General features: G+C 40.2%; 1 protein-coding gene across 2 annotated transcripts in view; it reads right to left on the bottom strand.

The window, feature by feature from the left end:
• The window catches only part of EMCN (endomucin), a 54,064-nt gene extending 36,205 nt beyond the window's left edge, over nt 1–17,859 (bottom strand). The window contains exons 1-2 of one of the 2 annotated variants that reach the window (XM_059470590.1): nt 17,661–17,859; nt 1,592–1,651 (exon numbers count right to left, since the gene is read on the bottom strand). In XM_059470590.1, coding sequence (XP_059326573.1) covers nt 1,592–1,651; nt 17,661–17,844 — 244 coding nt within the window. In that variant the 5' untranslated portion in view covers nt 17,845–17,859. The remainder of the gene's footprint in view (nt 1–1,591; nt 1,652–17,660) is intronic. The other variant, XM_059470591.1, reaches the window with a different exon arrangement.
• Between the last annotated feature and the right edge of the window lie 6,622 nt (nt 17,860–24,481).

Raw genomic sequence — 24,481 nt, 5'->3', positions numbered from 1 at the left:
ATAGTATTCTCTAGTAAATTATATTTCTTGGGGTGAACTCGGTGCCCTTTGTAAGGTGACTCCTAGTTCTGTCCTCAAGAGGAGTGAGACTTGGAGGCTAAGGGGAGGGGAAAGGGCTCCTGCAGGCAGCAGGGATCCCTTCCCAGCCACTGCTGCTATGAAGAGATGGGAGCAGAGTTGCCCAAACATCACTGATAGCAAGGTTTAAATCACCTTGTCTTGCTGTGCATGAATGGCCTACTGCAGGTCCCATGAACCTCCAGTACTGGCTCAAAGGAATGGATTTACCAAATTACAGCCAGGGAATCTGGACTAAAAAACCCTATAACCAATCAATTTATGAGTTCAGCTTTAAATTCTGTCATCTAATGCAAACAGGAAGTGCTACTGCCAGCTAAATAGGCTCAACTAGACACCTGACTACTACCTCTACCTACATACTACCTCTTCTAGCATTTTTAATGGATGATATATGTGAAAGAATAGGAATAAATCATTGCACCCCATGTAATTTTCTCTCATAAGACTCTAAGTACTCATTAGTACTTCTAAATGCAATGTTGACACTGGAACTTCTGAAATATAACTTATACATCCTTTCTCTGTTCTCAGTTTTATGGCTGTTCACCTAGAATAGCAATGCCTCAAGGAATGTGCCTCCTTGTTCCACACTCACAAATTGTTTTAATCTCATACTTGCTTTCTAATGCTTTTCTCCTAGTGGCATAAATACCAACACTGCTTTCCCTTACATGAAAAAAACTGCAAGAAAAATTTCAGTGAAGCATTCAAAGAGTTAACTCACTGTGAGGTACATTTATGAAGTGTCTTTTAAACTGACATAAACATCAGGATTTTTGAGAACTGCATGAAAGAGCTGCAACACAATTTGAACAGGTCAAAACCTTTGCTGTAACAAACATAATATACACATATTTCACCTGGTTGCAACTTATCCAGCTCCATTACTAGCACTTCAAGTGTATACTTCATCATCTCAGTGCTTTCAGCTCCACAGCAGACTCATTAATAACCCCAGTTATCAAAAAATAGAACAATCTCTCCATGTTTTCTTCTCTCATATGTATAACTTATTAAATGCAACAGTCTTCAATATTCAGACTAATAAAGAAGTTCACATGATTGAAATATGGTAAGTATTGATTTTTCATACATTTTCATAACAAAGCTGCAAAATAAAGAGAACTGAATGTGACAGTGGAAGATGTAGACCAGAATCACAGACTTTTAACATGTGAAGCATGTATTTTCTCTGTTAAGTCCTCTTGAACTGGAAGTCTTTGGTAATTTATGAATCTCTGATCTCACTTGAACCACTCCTTGAGAGCACAGGAACTCAAAGAACCTTTTTCACTGCAAACAAAAAGTGCAGCCTGCACAATTAAGTGTCTCCATACTAAGATCCTTCAATTCTTTCTTTGCAACAGTGTTTCATAAGAGAAATACATTGCTCTATGATTACCCTTCATGAAATAATTCACCTGGTTTCTCCCAGAAGCTGGAAAAGCTGAAAGCTAGAAAGACAACAGGATCTTCAGAACACCAGATAACAGCAAAATGGAAGTCTTACCAGCTTTTGATGCTACTGAAGAAGTGGCTGTCTTGACAGTAGGGGTTTGAATGCCATCTTCTGAAAGAAACACAGAAAGAATCATATCACTTCTGTACCTTCCAGATCTATTCAGCACTACGCAGTCATAATAACAGAGAGCAGCGTGGACCTTCCTGGAAAATCAAGTTCAGAAGTTTATCAGCAGAAGCAACCAAATAATATAACTCTGCTACCAACATTTTCAAGCTATAGCCTAAATCTCTTCATTTTGCCCTGACTGCTGTAATGGGAAGCATCTGCTGCTGCCTCCCACCTTGGACTGCATGCTCTTTTCCCAGACCAGTTGGGAGGGGGAAAATGGAGACAATTAAAGTGGTTTTTGCTATCTCCTCCTCTCCTTGAATACAACCACAGCTGCTCTGAGTCTTCATGGTGGAGGATTAACTAAAATAACTGGCCACAGGAGTAAGCAGCCCTTCTCCTGCCTTGCAGTAGCAAAATTGTACCGGCTCCCTGGCTAGTACAAGCACTTCAGGAGGGCTTTTCAGCATCACCCTGATGCCTAAATGTGAGAGGAAGAGGAGAATTCCCAGAACATGGCTCAAGAAGCACCACATTGAAAGACTGACTTTCCCCGTTGCCCTCAACACAGTGATCCAGCTGTTGGGGTTTTACTGCCATAAATGATGCAGTCTTAAAACATTGTTAGTAGGTGGCACTTCAATATAAACAAATAAATAATCCAAAAAAGAAACTTCAACAAGAAAAATAATTTCTGTCTCTTCTTACTGTGCTGCAAGGTTGTAACATTATAACTCAAAAAGTGTTTTGGCTTCAAGCAAGATTTTCAGTCTTATTGCTGTGGTGTTCATATTTTTTTTACTAAAAGAAGTTAGGGGGTGTTGAAAGGGGTGAAAAAGCTGCACTGACTCAGAAACAGGCATTTCTCAACCATTTTAGACTGCTGTGAGACAAGTATGGGTACATTTGTGGAGGAATAGATCAAGTCTGTAACTGAATGGGAGAGGAAAATGGCACAGGCTAATCCCTATGTTCTGTCAGGTTTGAAGCATCCTGTCAGGCTGCATTAGCATGCTGTAATACAGACATGCTAAACTGAGTCAGGACAGCATGTCAGTGTTCTTGTGTGACTCCATTCATGGTAATATCTGCTGGCATTCTCTCTTTTTTTTGGCTACAGGGCAGAACAGTCAGTTTTGTTCCCTTTTTTCAGTGTACTGAGCTCTGATTAAAATTTCACGAGCAGCACCCGAAGCCTGCAAGAGCCACAGACCTAACCTGGAAAAAACCCCCACACAACATAATACAACTGCAGGGGCTCTGCAGAAATGTATTAAGGTCTAACCAGATGAGCCCTTACAACTCCTCTCCAAGCAGTGTGTTATCAGTGCTCTTGGCACCTGCAGGTTTCTAACGGGTCTCAGCCCCTTCCCAGTGAGCCCCACTTTCTTGGGCATTTTTTCTAGGTATGCTGCTGCCTCCATAATGCCTTTTCAGAGCACATGCTGGTCCAGTTTGATATGGGCATATCCTATATAAAATTAAATGAGCCCCCTGTGGGCCTGCTGCTGCCCCAGCTGTACTCCCCAGAACACGTGGACACTCACACCTTGCACAGACTCGTGCACACTGCATTTAAAACACAGGTTTTCTTGCCACGTGGTTACCCAGTCAGAGTGATGCTTCATAGCCCACACTTGAAAAACTTGGAAAACAAATTTTATCCAGAGAGACCTAAAGGCAATCTTGTTTCCCTAAACAGCAAGCATTTTTCCATCTCTTCAATCTCATTATGTGCTGCTGACAAAGCTCCTGTAATCCCCCACACCACAAGGCCACAGCACTAGAACAGAATGTTTTTTCAACAGTGCCTACATTTCAGCTGGTTTTGTTTTAACAGATCTCAATAGCTACCATGTCTGTAATGCCAGCTAAATGTACCAGCTGGCCAATCAGCTCGTTCCCAAACTCACTCTTCCCAAAACTCTCCCTCTAATTCAGCATGACTTTGTAGGAGGCTCATTGCAATACTTAGATTATTCATCCTTTAAAGGTGTTCCATTTAATAACCGTGTTGATAGGCCAAGGTTTCCTCAAAACTAAAAAAAAAAAGTGAATATAAGTCACAGTTCTATTATGATTCAGCATTTGTTGATTTTATCACAGGTTAGAGATAAACTAAGATAAATTCAATTAACAGAGTACAATAGAGTTTTATGAATTAATTGTTTTCTTAAAATGTTGAATAATTAACTATACTTTAAAATTAAGTTGAACACATCATGCAAAAATGTTTAAACCTTGACAGGATTGTGGGGGGAACTGTTTGATTAAAAGATATGATAGAACTGGTGGTTTATTATGCTCTTATTTGCAATGTTAAATTGTAACTACTGAGAATCCTATGGGGGAATAAAAGCAAGAGATCAAAAAAATGATAGAGAAAATAATTTTCACCATTAGAGATGGCTGATAGACAAAGAGAGGGACAGAAATCTTCATTCTTCTGCTCATGTCAGGTTGGCTGCAGGCTCAGATGATGGACAACTAAGTAAAGTTACAATTGCCTGTTTTTTTAGCAGATTTGAATGCAGTGATCCCTCTGATATGAGAGCACATGGATGTACTCTGACATAGGAGTAGCCAAATCTACTCAGCCACTGTTTCCACACAGAAACTACTGCCGTTTGCTGGCAATAAACCCAGCTAAAGGAGGATGGGCAACCTTGTGTCCAGAGAACACACGTGGAGCTAAAAGGCTCTCAGACACAACACTGTGCTGAGTGAAGGGGGGATGCTGGGGGTGGTAAGATCCAAAAAGAAAAAAAAACCAAAACCCACTATGTTTTAAAGCAGATAATAAGGCAAAAGAAATCCAGACTGGGAGAAACATAACAAGAGAGGAAGAAGAGAAGGGCAGAAAGGTCTAGAGACAGTAAGACAGGGTCACAGGGAAAAATATGAAGGAATTAAGATCCAAGAACATGTGACACATGGCCACAAGACCAAACTGAAAAGAGAGTAACTGTTGTGTCTTGTTTGGGGTTTTTTTTCAGGTTCACAGAATTTCCATTTATTGTCTTTCCTAGGTTGGATTTAAATGACATATTTGTTCTAAAATGAAAGCATTAGTCTTCAGATTTTGAAATGGATGAACCGGAACACTGAACTTACTTTCTCCTTTTAAATTCAGAAGGAGCCCTTGAATTTAGACAGGACTGACTGATGGCCACAGTTGTCCTCAGACTGCAGCTTTTGATGTAGGCTTCAGTCTCTAAAATCTGAGTGTGGAGTACTCATAACCTTTTCTCTCTCTCTTTTTCTTATTATTGTTACCTTTACACTGGAAAGATAGACAGGTTCTGACCTCTTATTAATTGGGTGCCTGTTAGTGCAATAATCAAAACATTAAAAAAAGGGAACAATTGCATGTTATTATATCAGTACTTCTGTTTACACCCTACAGGATACCACAGGTTATGAACCACAAAGTTTGAAACATCACATGAACGAGATAATACAAAACCAAATGCCAAAGCAAAAACATTTTTAAAGATTAATAGATAGTTCAAAATATATATTGATTATATTCATTACATGAGTTACTGAACTTAAGTGCTGTCTGGTTTGGCATCAGTACCTAATTTTGAAAAGAAATTATTTTTATGGAAAAGTCACTCTTGTTACAGACAACAAGTGGAATGGCCTGTTTGATATTTCTTTCACTTGACAGTGCACTAGATAGCCAAAACCACCTGGCTAAATCCTTTCATTCAGATGAAGTACTTGTTCTAGCTTCAGAAGCATGTGAAAAAGGATGTGGATTTCTGGAGGTGGGGGGTTAGCAGAGAACCATAAAAAACATCAGGAGTCTAGAAAAAAAAGACATCTCAGGAAGGATTGTAAAAATTACATTTGCTTAGCCTAGAGAGGGAAGGGTTAGCAGAAGGCAAAACAACAGCAGTCAGTAGGTGCAGGAGGAGCTGCAACCAAGGCAAAGGAATAAACTTATGTCCACTGCAGTTTGAATGAGAGGTAATGGACAAGGGATTTGGACTATAAACCCTGCAGGTATTTCAGTGCCTGTGTCAAACTGTTGGCATAACAGCCAGCAGCTGGTGCTTTCACCACTTTGCTGATGAGGATGTGATATATTCCCACTCAAAACCTGACCAATGCTCTACAGGCTCCACCTGGGAGCAATTACCAAAGAGGTGTCCTGGGGAAAGCCGCACATGATAATTCCTTGCTTTAAGGTTATAAAGCAGAACCTACAGGTGTTTATATTATGTTTGTGTATTATGTATTATCATAGAATCACAGAATGGTTTGGGTTGGAAGGGATCTTAAAGATGATCTAAGTCCAGTCTCCCTGCTGTTGGCAGGGACATTTTCCACTGGACCAGTTTGCTCAGAGCTCATCCAGTCTGGTCTTGAACACTTCCAGGGAAAAAGCATCCACAGCTTCCCCAGGCAACCTGTTCCAGTACCTCACCACCCTAACTAATTCTACTCTAATTCTAGTAAAAAATTTCTTCCTAATATCTGATCTAAACCTACTCTCTTTCAGGATGTTATATTATGGGGTTTGTTGTGTGACCCTGGGCCTTTGCAACTACACACAAGTTATGGAGAAGTCAAAGTTGCTTTTTTCATTTCTGTTTTTCGACACCATCAGGAATAAACAGTGATCTCTTTCTAGTCCATGATAATTCTGCCAGCCCTCATGACCATGAAAGAGCCTCCTGTAACCACAGTTCCAGTAAAAAGAAAAAAAAAAGTCCTTTTTCAAGAAAGTGATAGCTGTCCTTGTAGACACTCTGGGACTGATCTGGGAACTCAGAGGTCCCAAGAAATAGCTGCTGCCTGACACCAAGTAAACAACTTGTTTACTCTTACTTTGGAGCTCTGTTGTCTGTTACCTTTTCTCTTTCATTTAATGCTGCTTCATCTCTACATTCTCTTATCTCACCTTTCCCCAGGCCCAGTACAGTCCTTGCACTTCTCCTGTTTCTGTTTTCACTACTCATTTGTCTTTCTTTCCAGTGCATGACCATTTACCCTAACTCTTGAGATAAATTTATTTTTTCTTTTGTAGTGCATTTTGTATAAAGGTTCATACATTATCCAAAGAACAAAAATACAGATACACTAATAGAAGAGGTTTAAGTGCAATTTTAACAGTGCTGTTTGGAAACATCAACTCCCATCTTGCTATTCAAAATCACAAATAAAAAAAAACATTGAATACTCCAGAAATAAATTTTTAGGAAAAAGGGAATAATCCCCCCCTCCAGATATTTTTTCTGAAAAATTAATCTTATAGAAGTAGTACTGATTTTAGTATTTAATAGTTTCTAGTGTTTCATCCTTAAGGACTTGTACTTTAGATTTTCCTTCTATAGTCACATAAACTAGATTTTAAATGGGAACCAAGGTTCTGATGTAATCCTGTGAATGGCTGAAGCTGATAACAGCTGACACAGCAGATAAGTATGTGGAAGGATATTAAATTAAACAAAGCCATTTGCAAACTTCATGAATTTGAGGCAAACTCAAAAAAACCCACAAAGTTTGTGTTTCCACATGTCTTTAGTACACTAAGCAATACCCAAAGTGTGGCATGCCTCACACACACATTCAGCTGTGCCTGTAACAGGATCTGCACACAACCACTCAGGCTGTGACAGCCCCTGGTGAAAGGAAAGCTGTGTCCCCAGTAACAGCCCCATGCTGGTCACTGCCACTTCACTATCACCAAAAGCCAGAATTGCACAGTGTTTTTCCAGCCTGGTCTCACAATGGTTTTGCACTGCTGCAAAAGGTCTTAACACAGCCTCCTGCAACATAAGGCATTTTCCATCTCAGGATTTTCTCTGCTGTGAAATTCTCACATTGGCAGCTGGAAGGACAATGCAGATCCTGAGCAGAGTTGCACTGGCCATGTTTGAGGTGAATCCCTGTGAGGTGTATTTAGATACTGCAGGCAATGCTAAAACCATAAGGCAGGGAGAAAGGCCACATCCTTTGCTGCCTGATGCCAACCAGCTGGAAGCCTGAGATTCCCGCTGCCTAGGGAGGTGGGAAACCACCTCTGGTTTGCCAAGCTGTCACCTTCCTTCCAGTCACGCCTCTCTTCAGCAACAAACTAAAAACAAAGTATACAAATCCTACATGGGGAGATTTTACACTCAAGGTCAACTTTCTACTTCTTCTCTGTAGCTGCTGGTCCTGGTTTGCAGGCTGGTGTCACACGACAGAGACAGTCTGCTGCACCAGAGTGGGGAAAACATACAGGCGTGAGCATGGGGAAGACACAAGGGCAGGGAGAAATTCCTGGGCCAGAGACACATAACACTCTCCCCACAAAGGGCAAAAAGCACCTGAAAACAGCCAAAAGAGATGGATATTAAGGAAGGGAGAGCATAAATGTGAAGCCCCATAGCTGGAAAAGGAGACAGGGCCAGGGCTCCTCCTGCATTGCATGGGAATGGGCAGCAGCAAATGGGGCAATGTGGGATTTGGTTTCTGCAGAGGAAACATAAACTGGGTGGGCTGGAGGCAGCCAGCTGTAAGAACTGAGGGGAGGAAGGAAAGGGAGGTAGCTGCCACAATTTTTCCAGCAGGGAACAGAGAGAAGGCAGGAAATTCAGCTTTTGTGCCAGCATTGCCCCAGAGCTCCTCCTGCTCAGCCAGGCATGGGGCTAGCATCCCAACACTAAGCACTGGCAGAGAGTTCCTGGGAATCACCAACCCCCAGGCAAAAGGCTCCCACAAAGCCTGCTCACAGACCCCAGCAAACAGCTCCTGCTTAGGGACCTGCTGCACAGAGAAATATTGACGAGGCAGATGCCAAGGACCAGCCTCAGCCAGCGTGGCTGTAGGTTGGTGAGGCTCCCCTCCTCAAAACATTAATGTGAAATGTTGGATGAATGCCCTGAGTTACTGAGTATTTGAAACAACCCAAGCACAGCGTGATTTGCCTCTCTGCATGTGTGGACATGGAAATCTGGGCACTTAAATAACCAGTTTTAAGGGGCCTTTTTATTGCCTTAGAAGAAAAGCAAACTCCCTATGAAAGGCTTTTAATCACAAGTTTTCTCAGTGTGCCTTCTGCTGACGTGAAGGTTGGTGGATATCTCTATTGCTGTGTACTACAGAGGGATGAGTACATTGTTTGCACTCCATAGAATGATAAATGTGCTCAACATGCTCATCAGCACTCCAGCCCTCCTTGAATGAAGGCTCCAAGCTCTGCTCTTCTTTTTATTTAAACATGTTAAAAGTATTTAATAGGTTTTAATTAAACCCCTTAAAGCTATTTAAATCACCAGATTGTCACCCTTTGATTATGATATATTTGTTTGTCCACATGTAAGATAAAAACTAGGAGTTTCTAAGGACTATATTATAGTACAGAAAATGAACTGCCATCCCCTCCCCTTGTGTTAGTCAAGCTAAATAAATTTGAAAAATGTCCTTAGAGGGTGCAATTTTATATAGAAAGCTTTATACATATTGTGCATTGCTGAGCAGAAGGAGAAAAATAAATAAAGGAGAGCCCCTTTCCTTGCAACAGGAAGGGATAAGTGTTGATGCAATTCACCCCCACCCAGAAGGCAGAGAGAAAATTGTAATTATTTCAATGCTTTTTCCTTAACGTGCTATTGGCAAGCCTATTTTTGTTTCCCATGAAAGAGCACGTTTGGGTAGGGTAGATACAGAACAGCCAGAGCGGAAGCTGAGCCCCGGTCAATCAGCAGCTCTCCCTTTCCATGTGCTGCAGAAGTTAGGAAAGTCATATAGCTCTGCGCTATGTTTGTGACCCAAGTGCATCTCCAGCAGCATGACTAATTGTATAATGCAGGAAAGGGTCACTGCAGTGTCTGCTATGATGTATTTATTTTTAGAACATCCGGGATCAGCCCAGACACCCATTTTAGCCACACCCGCCCATGCCATTCTGTTCCTGACAAAGCTCTGAAAGCCTCTGGAACATCAAAAAGCAGTTCCTGTCAGAAAACTCTGTGGAAACACTGTAAATTCCTTCTATAATTAATGTAATTCCATGCTCACTGGTCCATTGAGACGCTCTTCATCTTTTCCACACTGCCTGGAACAAAGGTTAAATGGTACAGAATATCCCAAAGGGAAGGCCCCAAATGGGCTTTTGCAAGCCCTGCGTGCAGCACAGTCTCACTGGAGTTACTTCATATGCAAGGATGAAGGGAACACTTTGAAAATCTCATTTCTCTAATTGGCACATACAGCTGATGAAGACCTTCTCTTGCCTGTCTCTATCTTGCCAAGCTGATTATAACTCACGTTGTTCTGAATTTCCACCAATCTTATACAACTGCTAAGGTCAGATGCAAAACTGAAAATCTTCTCACATGCTTTATGTAACGAAGTATTCCCATTTAAAAACAAAGTTACTACAAAGAGCACTTGAAACAGAGTGTCAGCACTGAGGACTCATCCTACCAAAGAGCAGTGGGAACTGCTGCATTAGCCACGCTGGCTCCCACTCAGAAAAACAGCTTCCAGGGGGAACAGAGAGGCCCACATCCAGGATTCCCGGGCCTATCAAAATCCCAGCTCCCAGTTGGTGCCCTGGGAAGCCATGTTGAGCTGGGAGCTGATCCCATCACACTGGTGAACAGCCATAGACACCCCTTGTACTTTCATTGGCAATTAGAGCAATTGTATTCCCAGGACAATTACAACTATTACATTACAATTGTAAATAAGCTGTTCCCTTCCTACACAAACCTTTCTGCTCTTCTTCAACCTTTCCTCCCATGAATGATCAATCCCCACTTTCCATTTTGCATCTGGAAACAGCAGTTCCTGCCAGCTCTTGGAAATGCAAGGTGAAAGCAAATAGGGAAGAAGCAGACTGTGCACTACAAGAAAGCATCTCTAAGTCAGTAAGATAAATTGTGCACTAGTTCACCTAAATTAAAGAGCATTAAGACATGCCAGCCACATGACTCCATTAGCACTGGGGATGGCTTGCAAAAGTAGTGGAATCCTCTGGAGCCATTTGAACTAGACAGGATAAAATGTGCAGAAAACCAAAAAACCACTGTGCACTGGAAGGATTTTTTTGTCTCTAGTTCATGTGCTGTGTCCTTCCCTTGCACATCTCAAGGACTGGGTTATTTGGCATAGATCTTGAGTAAGTAATTTTTTTTGTTGTTGCTGGCATGTTGGAAACTAGTGAGTTGTTGCAAGCCCAACACTTTTTAAAATACATTTGCTATCTTCTGAATAACAGCAAATATATTTATAAACTACACTTACAAGAAAAAAAACTTCCTAAACAGAACCTAAAATTGCTCTGCTGGAAGAGCCTTTCTGGGCAGCCTGCCCTTGGTGTAGCTACAACTTCCAAGGGTTATGTGATCTGAGTCAAAACAGAGGATGTCCAGACTCCATCTGGACTCTATAGGACATCCAGAAAGCTCCATAACTCAAAGAATTCAGTAGTTTTCACAAAGAGGTTTTAACAGTCCTTTGCAAGAATGAATAACAACAGTGGAATTGCACACTGGTCCCAAACATTTCCTTCAACACACCACACATTTCTGACTTTATGAGCATCTGTAGGAGTTAGGGGTAGATGAGGTTTGACAACTTGGCAGGAGTTTCAGAGTGTCTAGAATTCCTGGGTAAAGAAAACCCCCAAATTATTGCTTTTGTGCACTTTGAATGGTGATGGAAGCATCAGCCATGTATCATGTCAAAACCTGCCCCTCTCTACTGGACATGAGACCTGGAATTTGGGTGGAAAGGATTTGAATTACACATTTCTTTGCAGAGTAATCATCACCTATTTTTGCCATTTTGTATAGAAATACTTGGTGATATCTTTGCTTCTATAACCTTTGAATGAGTTTGCAAACACCTATATTTACATCATCTATATTGTTGTGATATATAACCCATGCTGAGATGAAGAGGAGTAATTCATCTGTCTAGGAAAGATTATTCCAGGCTATCCCCACAATGGGATAGATAGCACCCATATTGTAATGTTTAGAAGGTTATCAACACTGTATTTAAAACAAAACCTTAGACTCAATTTTGTGCATGAGAAAAAGTAGGAAAAGTAGCAAAAAATTAAGGAATATATGGGGTTCTGATCACTTCAGGTAATTAATATGAAGTGGAAAGATGCCTCAACAAATAAGTATTTTGTAGAGGAAAATAATGCAAATTGGCCAAGAAGGTTAGAAAATCTCCTGGCACTGTTTTCCTCAAAACAACTAAAATCCAAAGTTTTTGCCATTCTTATCAGTTGTTGCTTCAATAGCTGAATTTCTCAAGCCCAAAACCAACATTAATCTCCTGCTAAAGATTATGAAAGAAGAAATCTGCAGGAAGAACAAACATCTCATTAATATCATAATGTTAATTAATTTAACCCTAAAGTTACACTGACACTCCTCACACCAAGTAAATCACACCATCAATCACACTGAGAAATCACACCATTAAGACAAATTGAATGCGCTTTTTAGAATGATTACTTATCTTGTAGAAATCTTCAGACAGAAAGGCTAGTGTAGTGCTCCCATCCCAGCAAAAGACATAATTTTGTCAGAGTGATAAGGCAGAATGGTTACAGCAGAAAATTGTGATGCAAAATTATGTGCCACTTGCTCTGTGGTTTCAGAAACCTGAGATGCATTGCTATCTACAACATGCAGGTAACACCCAGAAGCACATTACTGCCATTGCAAAAATAAAAGAAAATAAAAGAAAAAGAAAAGATTCAAAATTGTTGTAAAACTACTCTACCGATCTACTGATAAACAGTATAGAATTTGCACTTGTACCAAAGGCAAGTATCCATTTTCCACATGAAAGCAGCCAGAAAATCCTTGTCCTGTTCCTAGTTTGAAACATAACCTTTGGAGCACCAGCTAGTTAGTCTGGCCAGAAAGGGGTCGTTGGCCACTCTGACTGCTGAGAAAAACAGTATATTGAAATTAATTTGGATCCTTCCAGACCAGCCTCTAGTACATGTGTGGGTGGCAGCAGAGAGCTTTCTAACCCTTCCTACAACACCCCAGCAGATAACACTTGCTGAATTTTATTCCAAGTCATCTTATCAGCAAGAGATCATCAGCTCAGTCTTCTCTCATGGGGAGGTAGGACCAGAAGGCACAGTGTGGAGAGAACATCATATTAAATTCTCTCAAACCCCTTTTCCTGTGGCAGGTAGGTCTGGCTGATACCACATGCCACTGTTAGGGCATCCAAGGATCCACTTTCACAAGAGGAGTGCCAAGGTATTGCTACACGATATGCCAGCTGCTGGAACAATGACAGTGACTTGCAGGGCTGCAAATCAGAGTTTTGACCTTTCTGTTTTAAAGGGATACCTATTTTAATAGAGAAATCCATTTTTAGAGTGCTAGTTGAAACCAAAAGTAGTTGTTTGTCTTCCAAAGGAGCCAGGTATTTAATTCTTCACTTGTATTTGGAAATAACACCTGCTACACACAAATCAAACTTTGTGTCTCTGTTTACAGAATTGCACAATAAACCCATTAATGAGTCTTCCTTGAGTTGCTGCAGCAAAAATTACAAACAACATCACCTTCTCCCCCCACCCCCTTTCGTAAGGGCCATAAATAAAAATTACGGTTTTCCATGAGATTTCACTAATTTTACATGTTGAAGTTAGTCTGGCTATCAAATAGTACCAGTTAAATGTACTCCCATCTCAAGGTTAAGAGATTCTTAAAGATTATTTTCAATTTTTACTTTTGCAGTACAAATTATAGTACCAAAAACCAAAAAATGTTCAAGTACTTCAGCAGGTTTTTCCACACAGGACTGAGATGTATAAACAATTTGAGTCCAAATTCAAGGTACTTTCCTAATTAGGAAAAAAACCCCCACAAAACCAAACCAAACCTCAGCAGATCTTTTTTTCCTAATTTATAAACTAGTGAAGATTAATAAGAACTCTAGTTTTGAACACAGATAAAAAGAGTCAGCTCAAGAAAAGATAAAACATTCTGGTAAATTTTCAGAAAAGACAATAAATTTTTGGGCATGTTATACAGCATTATGTTTTCCCAGGTTTGGAACTGAATGCTGTAGGCAACTTGCCCTTCATACTCAGTCTCCATTTATTTTGGCTGTAAATCATAACCAAGCAGGTATCAAGCCATCTGCTTCTATCCTCAGTAAATGCACTAAACTTGCTTTCAGGTTTGGGGATACAACATGCAGTTTACTTCTGTCCAGGAAGGAAACTCCATTAGTCAAAAGCTGCCCCAAAATGCAAAGGATCTAATGAATGAAAGGAATGTGGCAGCAGGGGAAAAAAAAGAACAAAAAAAATCTGCACAGGGATAAAAATTCAATATTCCATTAAAGGCTATCATAAGTTCCAGTGCTATAATTTGATTTTTCACAAAACTAATCTTGACAAACCGCTAGAAACAGTGAAAGCACCAAATACAATTTTTTTTTTTCACAACAGGCAAATTCTCAAGACATCCAAACTTTTGGTTCCAGCAAGTTAAAGGTGTAAGAAAGTAATATCTAAACCCCATTCACATTTCTCAAATTTTCAGAAATGAGAAAATGATCCAACTTTGGCTGTATGTGCCTTGCTAGTTTTCCAGAGAACAAACATGAATAGTAACCCAGAGTGAGGTGAGACCATTCTCAAAAGCTTTCACTGCTCAAAACAGTTTAGTTAGTATTAATTTTAAAAATTAATTTTTAAAATACTTGAGGGCTTGTGAGCAGAGAGCACAGAAGCTGGGAAAGGAAAAGGCTATCCATCTCCTCTAATTTACATCAACAAGAGCAGCATTCAGACAGCTGCAAATGTGTGTAGTAACTACAGGAGCCCTGGCTCAGTGGAACTTTTCTCAAGCTATCAGCTTGGGAGTCAGGATTAATCAGCTGTGCTATAGGTTTGGGATGCTACACAGCATCCCCATAATGAGGAAAGGGGCTGGGAAACTCATATTTTAGGGCTGATCCACACTGAAACAGAGCCGCTCCAAATTACTTCAGGGGCATTTGGACCAAACTCTCAATGCCAAGATTTACTCCTCCCTTTCAAAAAAAGAACTCCCTTGTTTCTTTGTGATGCCATCAACACTGACGCAGCACTTGGATAAAGCTACTTCTGGCTGTCAACAGGGGTCAACAATCTGGTGTTAACACCTCAGCCCTGGACATGTCCAACACAGGGTGATTCATTCCAGCCCCTCTGCTCGGGTGCACTACCTGGACATGCCCAGCCCGATGCCAGGAGGAGCACAGCCCTCTGTCCTCTGCCACCACTTCTGCAGGACACCAGCCAGGGTGCCTGGGTGAGAGGGATGCAGTGCTGTGCTACCAGCACTGTGGGGAGGATGTTTGCTGTGCTGTGCAGCCACGCCATGCTGTATTCCAAGACCAAGGCACAAGAAAATGCAACATCTAAACACTTACATTATAAGCACATGCCAAGGCTTCTCCTCTCATCTTTTAGAAGGAAACAAGTTCACCTTTGCGCATTTTTAAAGTAATTACATCCTAAGGCAGATTCAAGAGCATTCATATTTGATTACTATAATTTGACATTGTATTTTTTGACACATTCCAGTGCTGCCTGTTTAAAGCTGAAAATGCTATGAACCAACCTAGAAAAATGCTAGAAAGCATTTTTATTTGAGCTACATTTTGGAACAGGTAAGAATAAAGAGCAATATGCCAGGAGAACTGAACATCTTGAGATGAGCATGCTCCTATTTTTAGCATGCCATTTAACTCCCAGAGGGTTGAGAAAAGTCTAGGTAGGAAGAACAAGTTGTCAGGAGGCTATCAGCCTCCACATCTGTACTTAACTGAGCCTGTAGTAATGTGCTGACAGAAGGCAGACTCCGCTGAAACATTATGGGCTTTTGAGGATGCAAGATCCCAGGACAAGTTAGAAAACTGCAAAGAAAAGCACTATGAGCATACAGCTGAAGAAAAAGCATGAAATTTGGAAGCCCCACAGAAGATCAGGTATATTCTTTACTAGCCACAGTGGAAATGTCCTATGTATGATATACAAAAAGTACACAGACAAACACCTTGTGTGTAGCAAATGAAAAAGTTGGAAGCCCGCACATTTGTCTTGGTGAGCTTTGAAAGCAAACTACTCCAAAACCTGGGGAAGGGAGATTAAAACACTGGGATGAGATTTGGCCTTCTCTAAAAATCATATTATATATAAAAACTATATTATTTTTTATCATTTAATAATAATAAACAGCTGGAGAAAAGTCTTGTTGCTGTCTCCAATGCTCAAAAAAGGGAGACTGTCGTGAGTCTCCTCACCATCACTTCCCAGCTTCAGATTACAAGATTCTGCTGTTATAGCCCAGATGACCAGAGCAATTTGGAGATCACAAAAAGTGGAAATCCAAATAATCTGGTCCAGCTTTGCACAACAGACAATAAAACCTCTTCTTAAAACTTCTGTCTTAACAGGTTGGTGCATGTGGCTGCCAAAAGCAAGCTTGACCAGAGCGCATAACTTTATTTCACAAGGTAGAAAAAAACATACTCCAAATTTCCCCATAAATTTTCTTAATTTTCTAGCATGAATTTACCAATAGAATTTCACTACCACATCTACCTTGCAATTAAGTGTTAAAAATACTTTTTTTCCTGTTTTACAGAACCAAAATTGTTCAGAACAAATGTATCATATATAAAATCTGCTTATTCACTGTCATAATTTCTGCCATGTTCATATCATGCAGAGGAGGAAAAATCCTTTTTTAAGAAAGGACTGTACAAAATTAGCAGGATTCCTCCCACCTTTGCATGTTGCTTTCTGGTAAGCTTTATGGATTGTTGTGTTAAACATGCTCTTTTTGATGCAACTCCACTTTGCTTTTCAGAAATTGTGAAATTAAAGCTTTGACAATGACAGGAAGACTATTTTTACAAGGAGTAGCAGACAGAGAATAAATAGCACCTCAAGACAGACTTTTGGGGCTTGTACTTAACATAACTTTAAAAGCAGTTCTTTCTGTGGCACAGGTTTATTTTTAATCTCCTTTATTGATCTGTTTTCCTAACAGCAATGAGCCCAAGCAATAGAATAAGATACACCACAAAATACTAGATTTCAACACATAACCTGAGCAAAAGTTGATTAACTTCATTTAGATCAGGTAATCTAGTGTTATCAAATTTTAATTCTGGTTAATAGATCCTTTTCAGGAAATGTATAGGCATTTGTGGAAGCTGTAGCCCAGAGAGATGGGAAATGAAAGTACAGATAAAAGGTAGATTTTACTTCAAATGTATCTTTTGGCAAAGGTGATGATAGACTCTGGCCCTTGTTGCAGGTTCTTTCACCCTTTCAGGTTTTACTAGTTAATTCCATTTTAAAAGCTGAAGAATCTTTTAAGCTGAAGAATAATGAAAACATCAGTTCAGTGACCACCTGAACACCAAAAGTTGTATTAAATCTGTGCATTTAAGAATCATATCTAAAAGATACTGTGCCCTGTAACCAATGTGACCCCTAGGCTTGCACCCCTCATTATCCGACACTTGACAGATGTTTTAAGTCCCTATATCTTTGGGGCCAAAACTAAAATAATTTCTTAAAGGCATTCTTGGCCAAACCTATGGCTGGTATAGTGCAAGGGAAATCTATCAGGATGGATCTAACTTGCAAGCGCAAAAATTGCAACATCTTTCAGGCATTTCAATTGTCCCCTTAAAGCCATCTTTGCAAAAAATGCTTTAACATGTAGAAACTGCAAACTTTTGTAAATACACCTCTGCTTTTGACTCCTCTCAGATTTAGGAGCTCCATGACACCTAGAAAGAAAACTGTCACAAAAATACAATGGCAGGAAAGTTTTTCACAGAGCACATATAACTCAGCTGCCAGTTAGTACCTTCTCCTCCAACACACAGTCTTTCAATCACTGCAGTAGGAATGAAGAAAAAGCACACACCGACTGACAGCTCAGCTTTTGTTCACAAGCCACTTGAGAGATGTGACAAGTCTATCCAAAAAAGCCAAAGAACTTACCTCCCACAGTGCAAACACAGAGTACAGCAAGGAAAAAGAAGGCAGTCCCCAGGAGCTTCATGCTTGGTGGTAGCGCTGTCAGCTCTCCCTTGTGCAGCTGGGCAGGGAGTGCTCTCACTCTGAGGCAGGCCTTAATTACTCCATGGAAAAAGGTGTGTGGTGACTGTGCCTGGTCACTGCCCATTCCTGCTTATTTTGGGGACTTTGATAAAGAACAGGAGGAAACACAACATACTCCCTCTGGGAGTTCAGTACAGAGGAGATTTATTGTTTCAGTCCTTACAGGAACTCCTTTTCTTTGGCAGTGAACCATGTTTTTGTTAATACATTATTTTGTTCTTCTTCAGTCATGAGGTCAGGAAGGTTTCTGAACAGAGGCAAATCTTTCCTTAGGATATATTATACATCACCAGCTTTCATACTGGAGCTTGGGACACTTTTAAAGCACATGTTTGTGAGCAGTGAGTGAGCCCAGGTAGAGGGGGATAACACAGCCAGGAACAGAGGAGCAAAACAAGCAACAAGAGCCACCCTCAGGTGGCTCTTTTCTGGGCTGTTAAAGTGGCCCTGCTGAAAATCACAGCTGCTTCATGTTAAAGGCAGAGAGTCTCCCTGAGAGAGCTGCCATCCTGCAACCAACAGGATGCAAGGGCCACCAGAATAGGGAGAGGAAGTGGCCCCAACAAGGTGCCCCAGCAGTGAGAGGCTCTGGGCTGTGCAGAGTTAGAGCTGGGGTGGGGGGGTTTTCTTTACATGAAAATGGGTACTTTTTTTTTTTTTTTTTTTTTTTTTTTTTTACTTTGAGAAGTTGCATCTAGCCTTGACTGTATCTGCTCCATTTTTAATGGAAAGGATTTTTTAATTCTTCTGTTTAGGTACTTGCTGTGCCATGGGATGGGAGTACAGACCCCCAAAGCAAGCCTCTTACCTGAGCTGTCTAATCAACCAGCACGGATTCTCTCTCTTCTCCTCCTCAGGACTGAGTGCAAAATTTTACTTCTTACAGCAATTTCTTCAATGTCTGTGGAAGAAATCTTAGCAAAACTCTAGAGCTGAAGGCTATCAAAACATGATCTTGTAATAGTTCTGTGCTCTGCCCCTTAGAGATTCAATGCAGCTGAAGGCAATTAATCATAAACCTTCAACCACAATGAGAATAAAGTGCAGTATGTTTGCTCTTCTCCCTCTTTGTCAGCTCTCAGGAAAAACTGGAAAAATTGACCTCATAAACAGCCTGACTGATTAAATATCCAACTCTACTTATTTCAGTAATTAACAACTTTTTTCTTTGTGACAGGTTCTAGCTATAAGGGGAAATTTTGGAATGGCTTCACATGCAGGAACTTCCAATAGCTAACCCACAGTGCTTCCAGCCACAGTGCTGCTTTATCCATGGGATGAGGAAAATGGTAGCAGCTTGGCATTATGTGTGGAATCACAGAATTGTTTAGGCTGGAAAAGACCTTTGAGATCATTGCACTCAACCGCTGACCCAACACTGTCAAGGCCACCACTAAACCCTGTCCCAAGGTGCCACATCTACACATCTTTTAAATATCTCCAGGAATGATGAATCAACTTCTTTCCTGGGCACCCTTTTCCAATGGCTGACAACCCTTTTTGTGATGAAATCTTTATTATATCCAGCCTGAACCTCCCCTGGTGCAACTTGAGGCCACTTCCTCTTGTCCTACTGCTTGTTAGCTGGGAGAAGACTGACACCACTTTTGTTTAAATAAATTACATTGCTACACCTTAAGACTCTGACACATCCTCTGCAGGTGACAGAAGCTGGTGCTCAACAGAAATCTGATGGCAGGCAATGAATTTCTGGCACTTCATTTGGACAAACTTGGGTATTTGCACCCATGAGAGATGCAAACATGTAAGTTCTCCATAGCTGGACTGTGTTCTCAGCATTATTGAAAAGGATCCCATAGAAATAAAAACTTGACTCACAAAGTGGTGGGCCACACAATGACTTTTGCCAAGTTCATCAGAGCTTATGCAAGGGAGTTGCACCAGTGCTCTGTTTTTATGCTCATTTTCTGCTGACGTAGGACTAAAAGTTAGAATGGCCTAGGAAAGCAATAACTGCTGCAGCAGAGAGCCTTCAATAAAGATGACAAATCTGAACACAGAGAGTGAATTCATCCCAGGTTAGTACTGTTCCTAATGTAATAAGAGTGACTCTAACCTTTTATTGCTACCACCTGAAATGTTAATGCAGAAGAAGGATACAGAAAGGGATATTATTTTATTGACTGAAATGAAATCTCTGCAAGATCTAGGAGGCATGAAGGTATGAGGACAGAATCCTTTCCTTGGGTTTTGAGACCCAGAGAAACTGTCTGAATGCCTAAATGAGTAATGGTTTGCTGTTTATCTGAACAACAGCTCCCCAAGGAGTTTCTGCAGCTTAAGATGGTGACTGTGGTGGTTCCTTGCAACTCATTGAAGGCAGGCATATTGTAGGTACAAGTGTGGAAAAGCCTCCCCAGCCTCACACAGGGGATTGAGAGGGAGAGAAAGAGAAAGAGCCAAGTCTCTTTGCCTTACACCACATCATGCACCTCAGGTGCTATGTCAGAAAGCCCTAACACAACTTTCTGCTCCCCGGAACATCATGAGAACAATGTCCCTCTCAGATGCTCATGTCAATTTCAAAGGCAGCAACTTCTGCTAGATCAAACTTGGGCAGCAGCAGGAGCATACATGTAAGAAATAATAGGAATAGAAGAGGGATGGCTCAAATAACTCACTGAAAGAAAAATTCTGGCTAAATCTGAGTTGCAGCTTCTGGCTTGGATTATCTGAGCTGCAGAAGAGATTCTCACAACTCTTGTCAATGGAAACAGTTTTTTTTCTTTAAGAAGAAATAATTTAAGGTTTCAAAAGCTTCTAGAGATCTTTGCAGCAAAAGACTATTCTTCTATGTGTTCACTGAAAAGAATTCTTTTTTCCCTTCCTATCAGCAAATAAGTTTTCTTCTATTGAATAAATGTTTTTCTTTCTTTCCTCAAACTGCGAAACTTAGCTTCAGTGCCAACGTGTTCTTTGTTTCACAGAGAAATTTGGTCATTGGTACTCCTGCCAACTGTGGTGTTCCTGCCAGTGCTGGGATATCTGGAGTTTCACTTCAGGCCCCAGAACAAGTGACTGTATGACTCAGTTTCTACATCTTTTCATGTAAGATTTTAGCCCTCCTAGTTGCAGAAGAAAACTTGACCAAAAGAAACATGAAGAAGAAACATGACCAAAGAGCACTCTAGAGAATGAAAGGACTCTCTGTTTTAAAATACCATTATTTTGTAGTCCAATTAGGGTTGGGGTAGCATGAGTTATACATTCATTTTTGCCACTGTGGTATTTCATTATTAAAGGGAAACCATTTACAGCCACAGTGGATTTGCAGTTACAGCTTTATTGGTCTCTGGCTGTATTTATATATTCTTTCTTAGTTCACATTGCTTGGAGCATAACACTGCCTTTTCATGCACAGTTTTCCTATGAGGTTCAAATAATCCCCTTCAGATTTAGAGAATGTAAAAATTTTACATATTGTTCAATATCCTTGAAGCACCACCGCATAAAACAGGTAATAACGTGGACAGCAAAGTGCTACCTTGCTGTGGGCTGCTGACAATTTTCAGTGTGGGTGTGAAGAGTCAATTTGTCAAAGTCTTTACAAAAGCAAAAGTAAAAAGGTACAAAAAATATAGCCTTTGGTGTTTTACTAAAGTGAAGAAACAACCACACTAAGTTTTTCAGCCTTTCCCACTGATGGTTGCTATCCTTTCCATTGATGGTTATTTTAACTCTTATAGCAGAATGATATAAAAACAGCAAACTAACCTCAAACTCTATTGTTTTGCTCCATCTGTATTTTAGCAAACACACCCAAAGCAATATTGTGCGTGTTTGCTAAAATACAGATATTTGCTAAAACCAGAAATTACCTATGACTTACCTTATATATTTCATTATACTTACTTCTATAAACAGGGTAAATTTGCATTGAAAAATGCAGTTGTAACAGTGTAGGAATATTTTGTTTCATTATGCTTTCTGTTCTTTTAAAAATTGTTTTTAAAAGTACTTGGGTTTTGCCTATTACATATAGTAAAATTTTTACATGAAAGTAGAACTTCAAAGAACTTGAATTTAGCAGTAGAAAACCAAGATATTTTAATGCTATGTATAGAAGTTTCTCTAAAAATTCATGCTATTGGGCCATATTAAAATGTAGATATTTTGTTCTGAACTTTTTAATGGAAACACTGGAATATTTAATGGACTAGAAATGTCAGTATCCAAATCCTGCTGCATAAAATAATATTAAAAATATTAAATACTAGGCTCATAAATGTATTCAGGTGCTTTAAAACCCAAGCTAGCCACCTTTTCTTTGTAGGATGGAACTGCTTCAATCTCAGTGACTTGATTTAGAGACAGCTGCTAATGTAAAAATTCTACTAAATCTCTAAGTGCCTTTATGTAGGCAACTAAAGACAAAAACACATTTAGCCTGTTGGCTTTTTTTTTGTTTTTTACAGAACATGTTTTCAAGGCCAATAGAACTACTGCATCTCTGGCTCTCAGAGGATTGTTTATTTGCTCTACCAACAGACTCCGTAACAATATCCATTACCAGAGAGCGTGTTTTTCCTGCTCTTTCCTACTCCATGTCTTTCCCACTCTTACACACCTGGAACCCTACTGATTCACCATAGGGACTCAAAACATGCTTGAAGGATCTGGCTGAATGGTTATTCACTTTCAGCAGGTATAACTCAGGCCCATATTTGTAGAAATGGAGTTGCAATATGCAGCTTAACAGCCAAGGTCTTTCCAAGGGCACCATCCAAGGTCCATTCTTTCACTGTTGGTGAGCTACTGGTGGGTCGATATTTGATTTTGTTAGTCAGATGGAAGCTTAAGCAGAACTACTGTGGCTGAGAGAAGGAAGTTATGAAGGGAAACGTTACTGCAGTCCTAAGTCATATTTCATGCTTAGATATGGGCAGTCAGAAGAGCTGGAAGAGAGAGACCATAAAAAGTTGTTCTAGGGATATGAAAAACAGTGGGTTTGCAAACTTAGAGCAAGGAACTCTATGCCATGTAAAGCCTCACACGGAATGTGTTTATAGGATCTGCATCCTGTCCTGAGCTAATGAAATGGGAAACAGTGAGTCAGTCTCAGTTTCTCATGTTATTCGAAGCACATGGAGCGATTATTATGGCTGGCTGTCTCAGAAGAAACAAAACATAAATATGTGTTTGAACCATGCCTTAATTTTCCAAAAGGATGGACAAAACCAACTGCTATCTATCCAGAGAGATATCTCATCTTTATTGTGGTAAACTGAAATGAGCTCATTCTTCTTGAGCCTGGTTAAAAAACAGGCAGTAGTATGAGACTGCAGTGGACCACAGAAATGAAAAGCAAGATGTGTTTTCTGTTCCAATAGTACTTGTCATTTTTACTGTGTAAGATGTTGTTAGACATTAAGCTGCTGAGCTGAGTTTCTGTGGTTTCTCCTTTCCATTTGGTTTCCTCTACACAAGCAATGGAAAAATGTATCAGATTTCTTGGCAGTCTTATGAGGGGATACTCTGTGCATTGGTCTCTCTAAGCTACAGTTTCTAACAGTGTCAGCTTTGTTTTTAGGCCACTAACATCAGAAACATCTTTGAACATTATAAAATATCTGATTATAAAGAGCCTATTGTACTTAAATACAAGCATTTATAGCTTTCCTAGCAGCCAAACTGTTATTGTGCTAGTATCCCAGCATGTATTATAAACCTAAATTTTCATCCACTCATTAAAGGAGTCACTGATAAAAATGTGTCCAGATTCCTCATTGCTCAGTTTTGTTCCTGTTCATAAACATTGTGGATATGGAGGGCTTGAGCTACTTAGAAGACCCTGGGAGCTTCTGAGCTGCAGGTCATGGGGCTGTAAAGGGAGAGTTACAGGAGATTTGGCAGCTGCACGGAATTTAACGTTGGGCAGATAGAGAGTATGCAGGAACAGCTGGGCCAGAACGCTCATTTCCTGCATCTCTTATTCCATCAAAAAAGTGAGGTAAAGGGATGTTTCATAATGAACAGCTTCTTCTGGAGCTTACAGCAAGAAGCCAGAATTCACATATCATGAATCTCAGACTAAGTTATACTCCAAAGCAATATCTATCAGACATTGTTTTGAATAGAGCCTCTCAAACTAAGGCAGCTCTTCTCTGCTTGGCATTTTTCCTTGTACAATTTTTTTTGTTTGTTTGCAGCTACCTACAATCTCCTGCAATCCAACTGACAGCATTGATAGGCTTGAACTCTTTGTGGCTTAACGTCCTTATCCAGAACAGCTATTACTGCTGCTCCTCTGTGTCTGGCTTCCCAAGCCTTCATTCCTTTGGTGTATTTCAGACTTCCTGTTGTCGCTATCAGAATGAGTCCTGCTGGCAAGCACTTTTTGACACATGCAAAATACAATGCGTGCCTGGTCTGATAAGGAAACAACGTTGCCAAGAAAAGTAGGTAAAATCCCTGTGCCAAAATATACCCCCAGCATTCCAGCTTCCTAGAAGACTGCGTATCTGCCCCTTCACAGATAGCAAACATTTTCCTGTTCTCTGCATTTCTAGTTTCCAATTTATTCAGCAATCCAGTTGGGAATAAATGCTTTCCACAGCATTTAAGAGTTAGGCAGTAAGTAGCCAACTGAAAATAAAAGCATCTTGGGCACCTGCTAGAAGCAGGTCTTTTAGATCATCTACAAATAGCTGGAAAACACACAAAAATATTTCACACTTCCA

The sequence above is a fragment of the Ammospiza nelsoni genome, chromosome 4 (assembly GCF_027579445.1).
Source record: "Ammospiza nelsoni isolate bAmmNel1 chromosome 4, bAmmNel1.pri, whole genome shotgun sequence".
Classification (NCBI taxonomy): domain Eukaryota; kingdom Metazoa; phylum Chordata; class Aves; order Passeriformes; family Passerellidae; genus Ammospiza; species Ammospiza nelsoni.
Note: the sequence above shows the minus strand (reverse complement) of the source record. Positions and strands in the feature narration are given on the sequence as shown.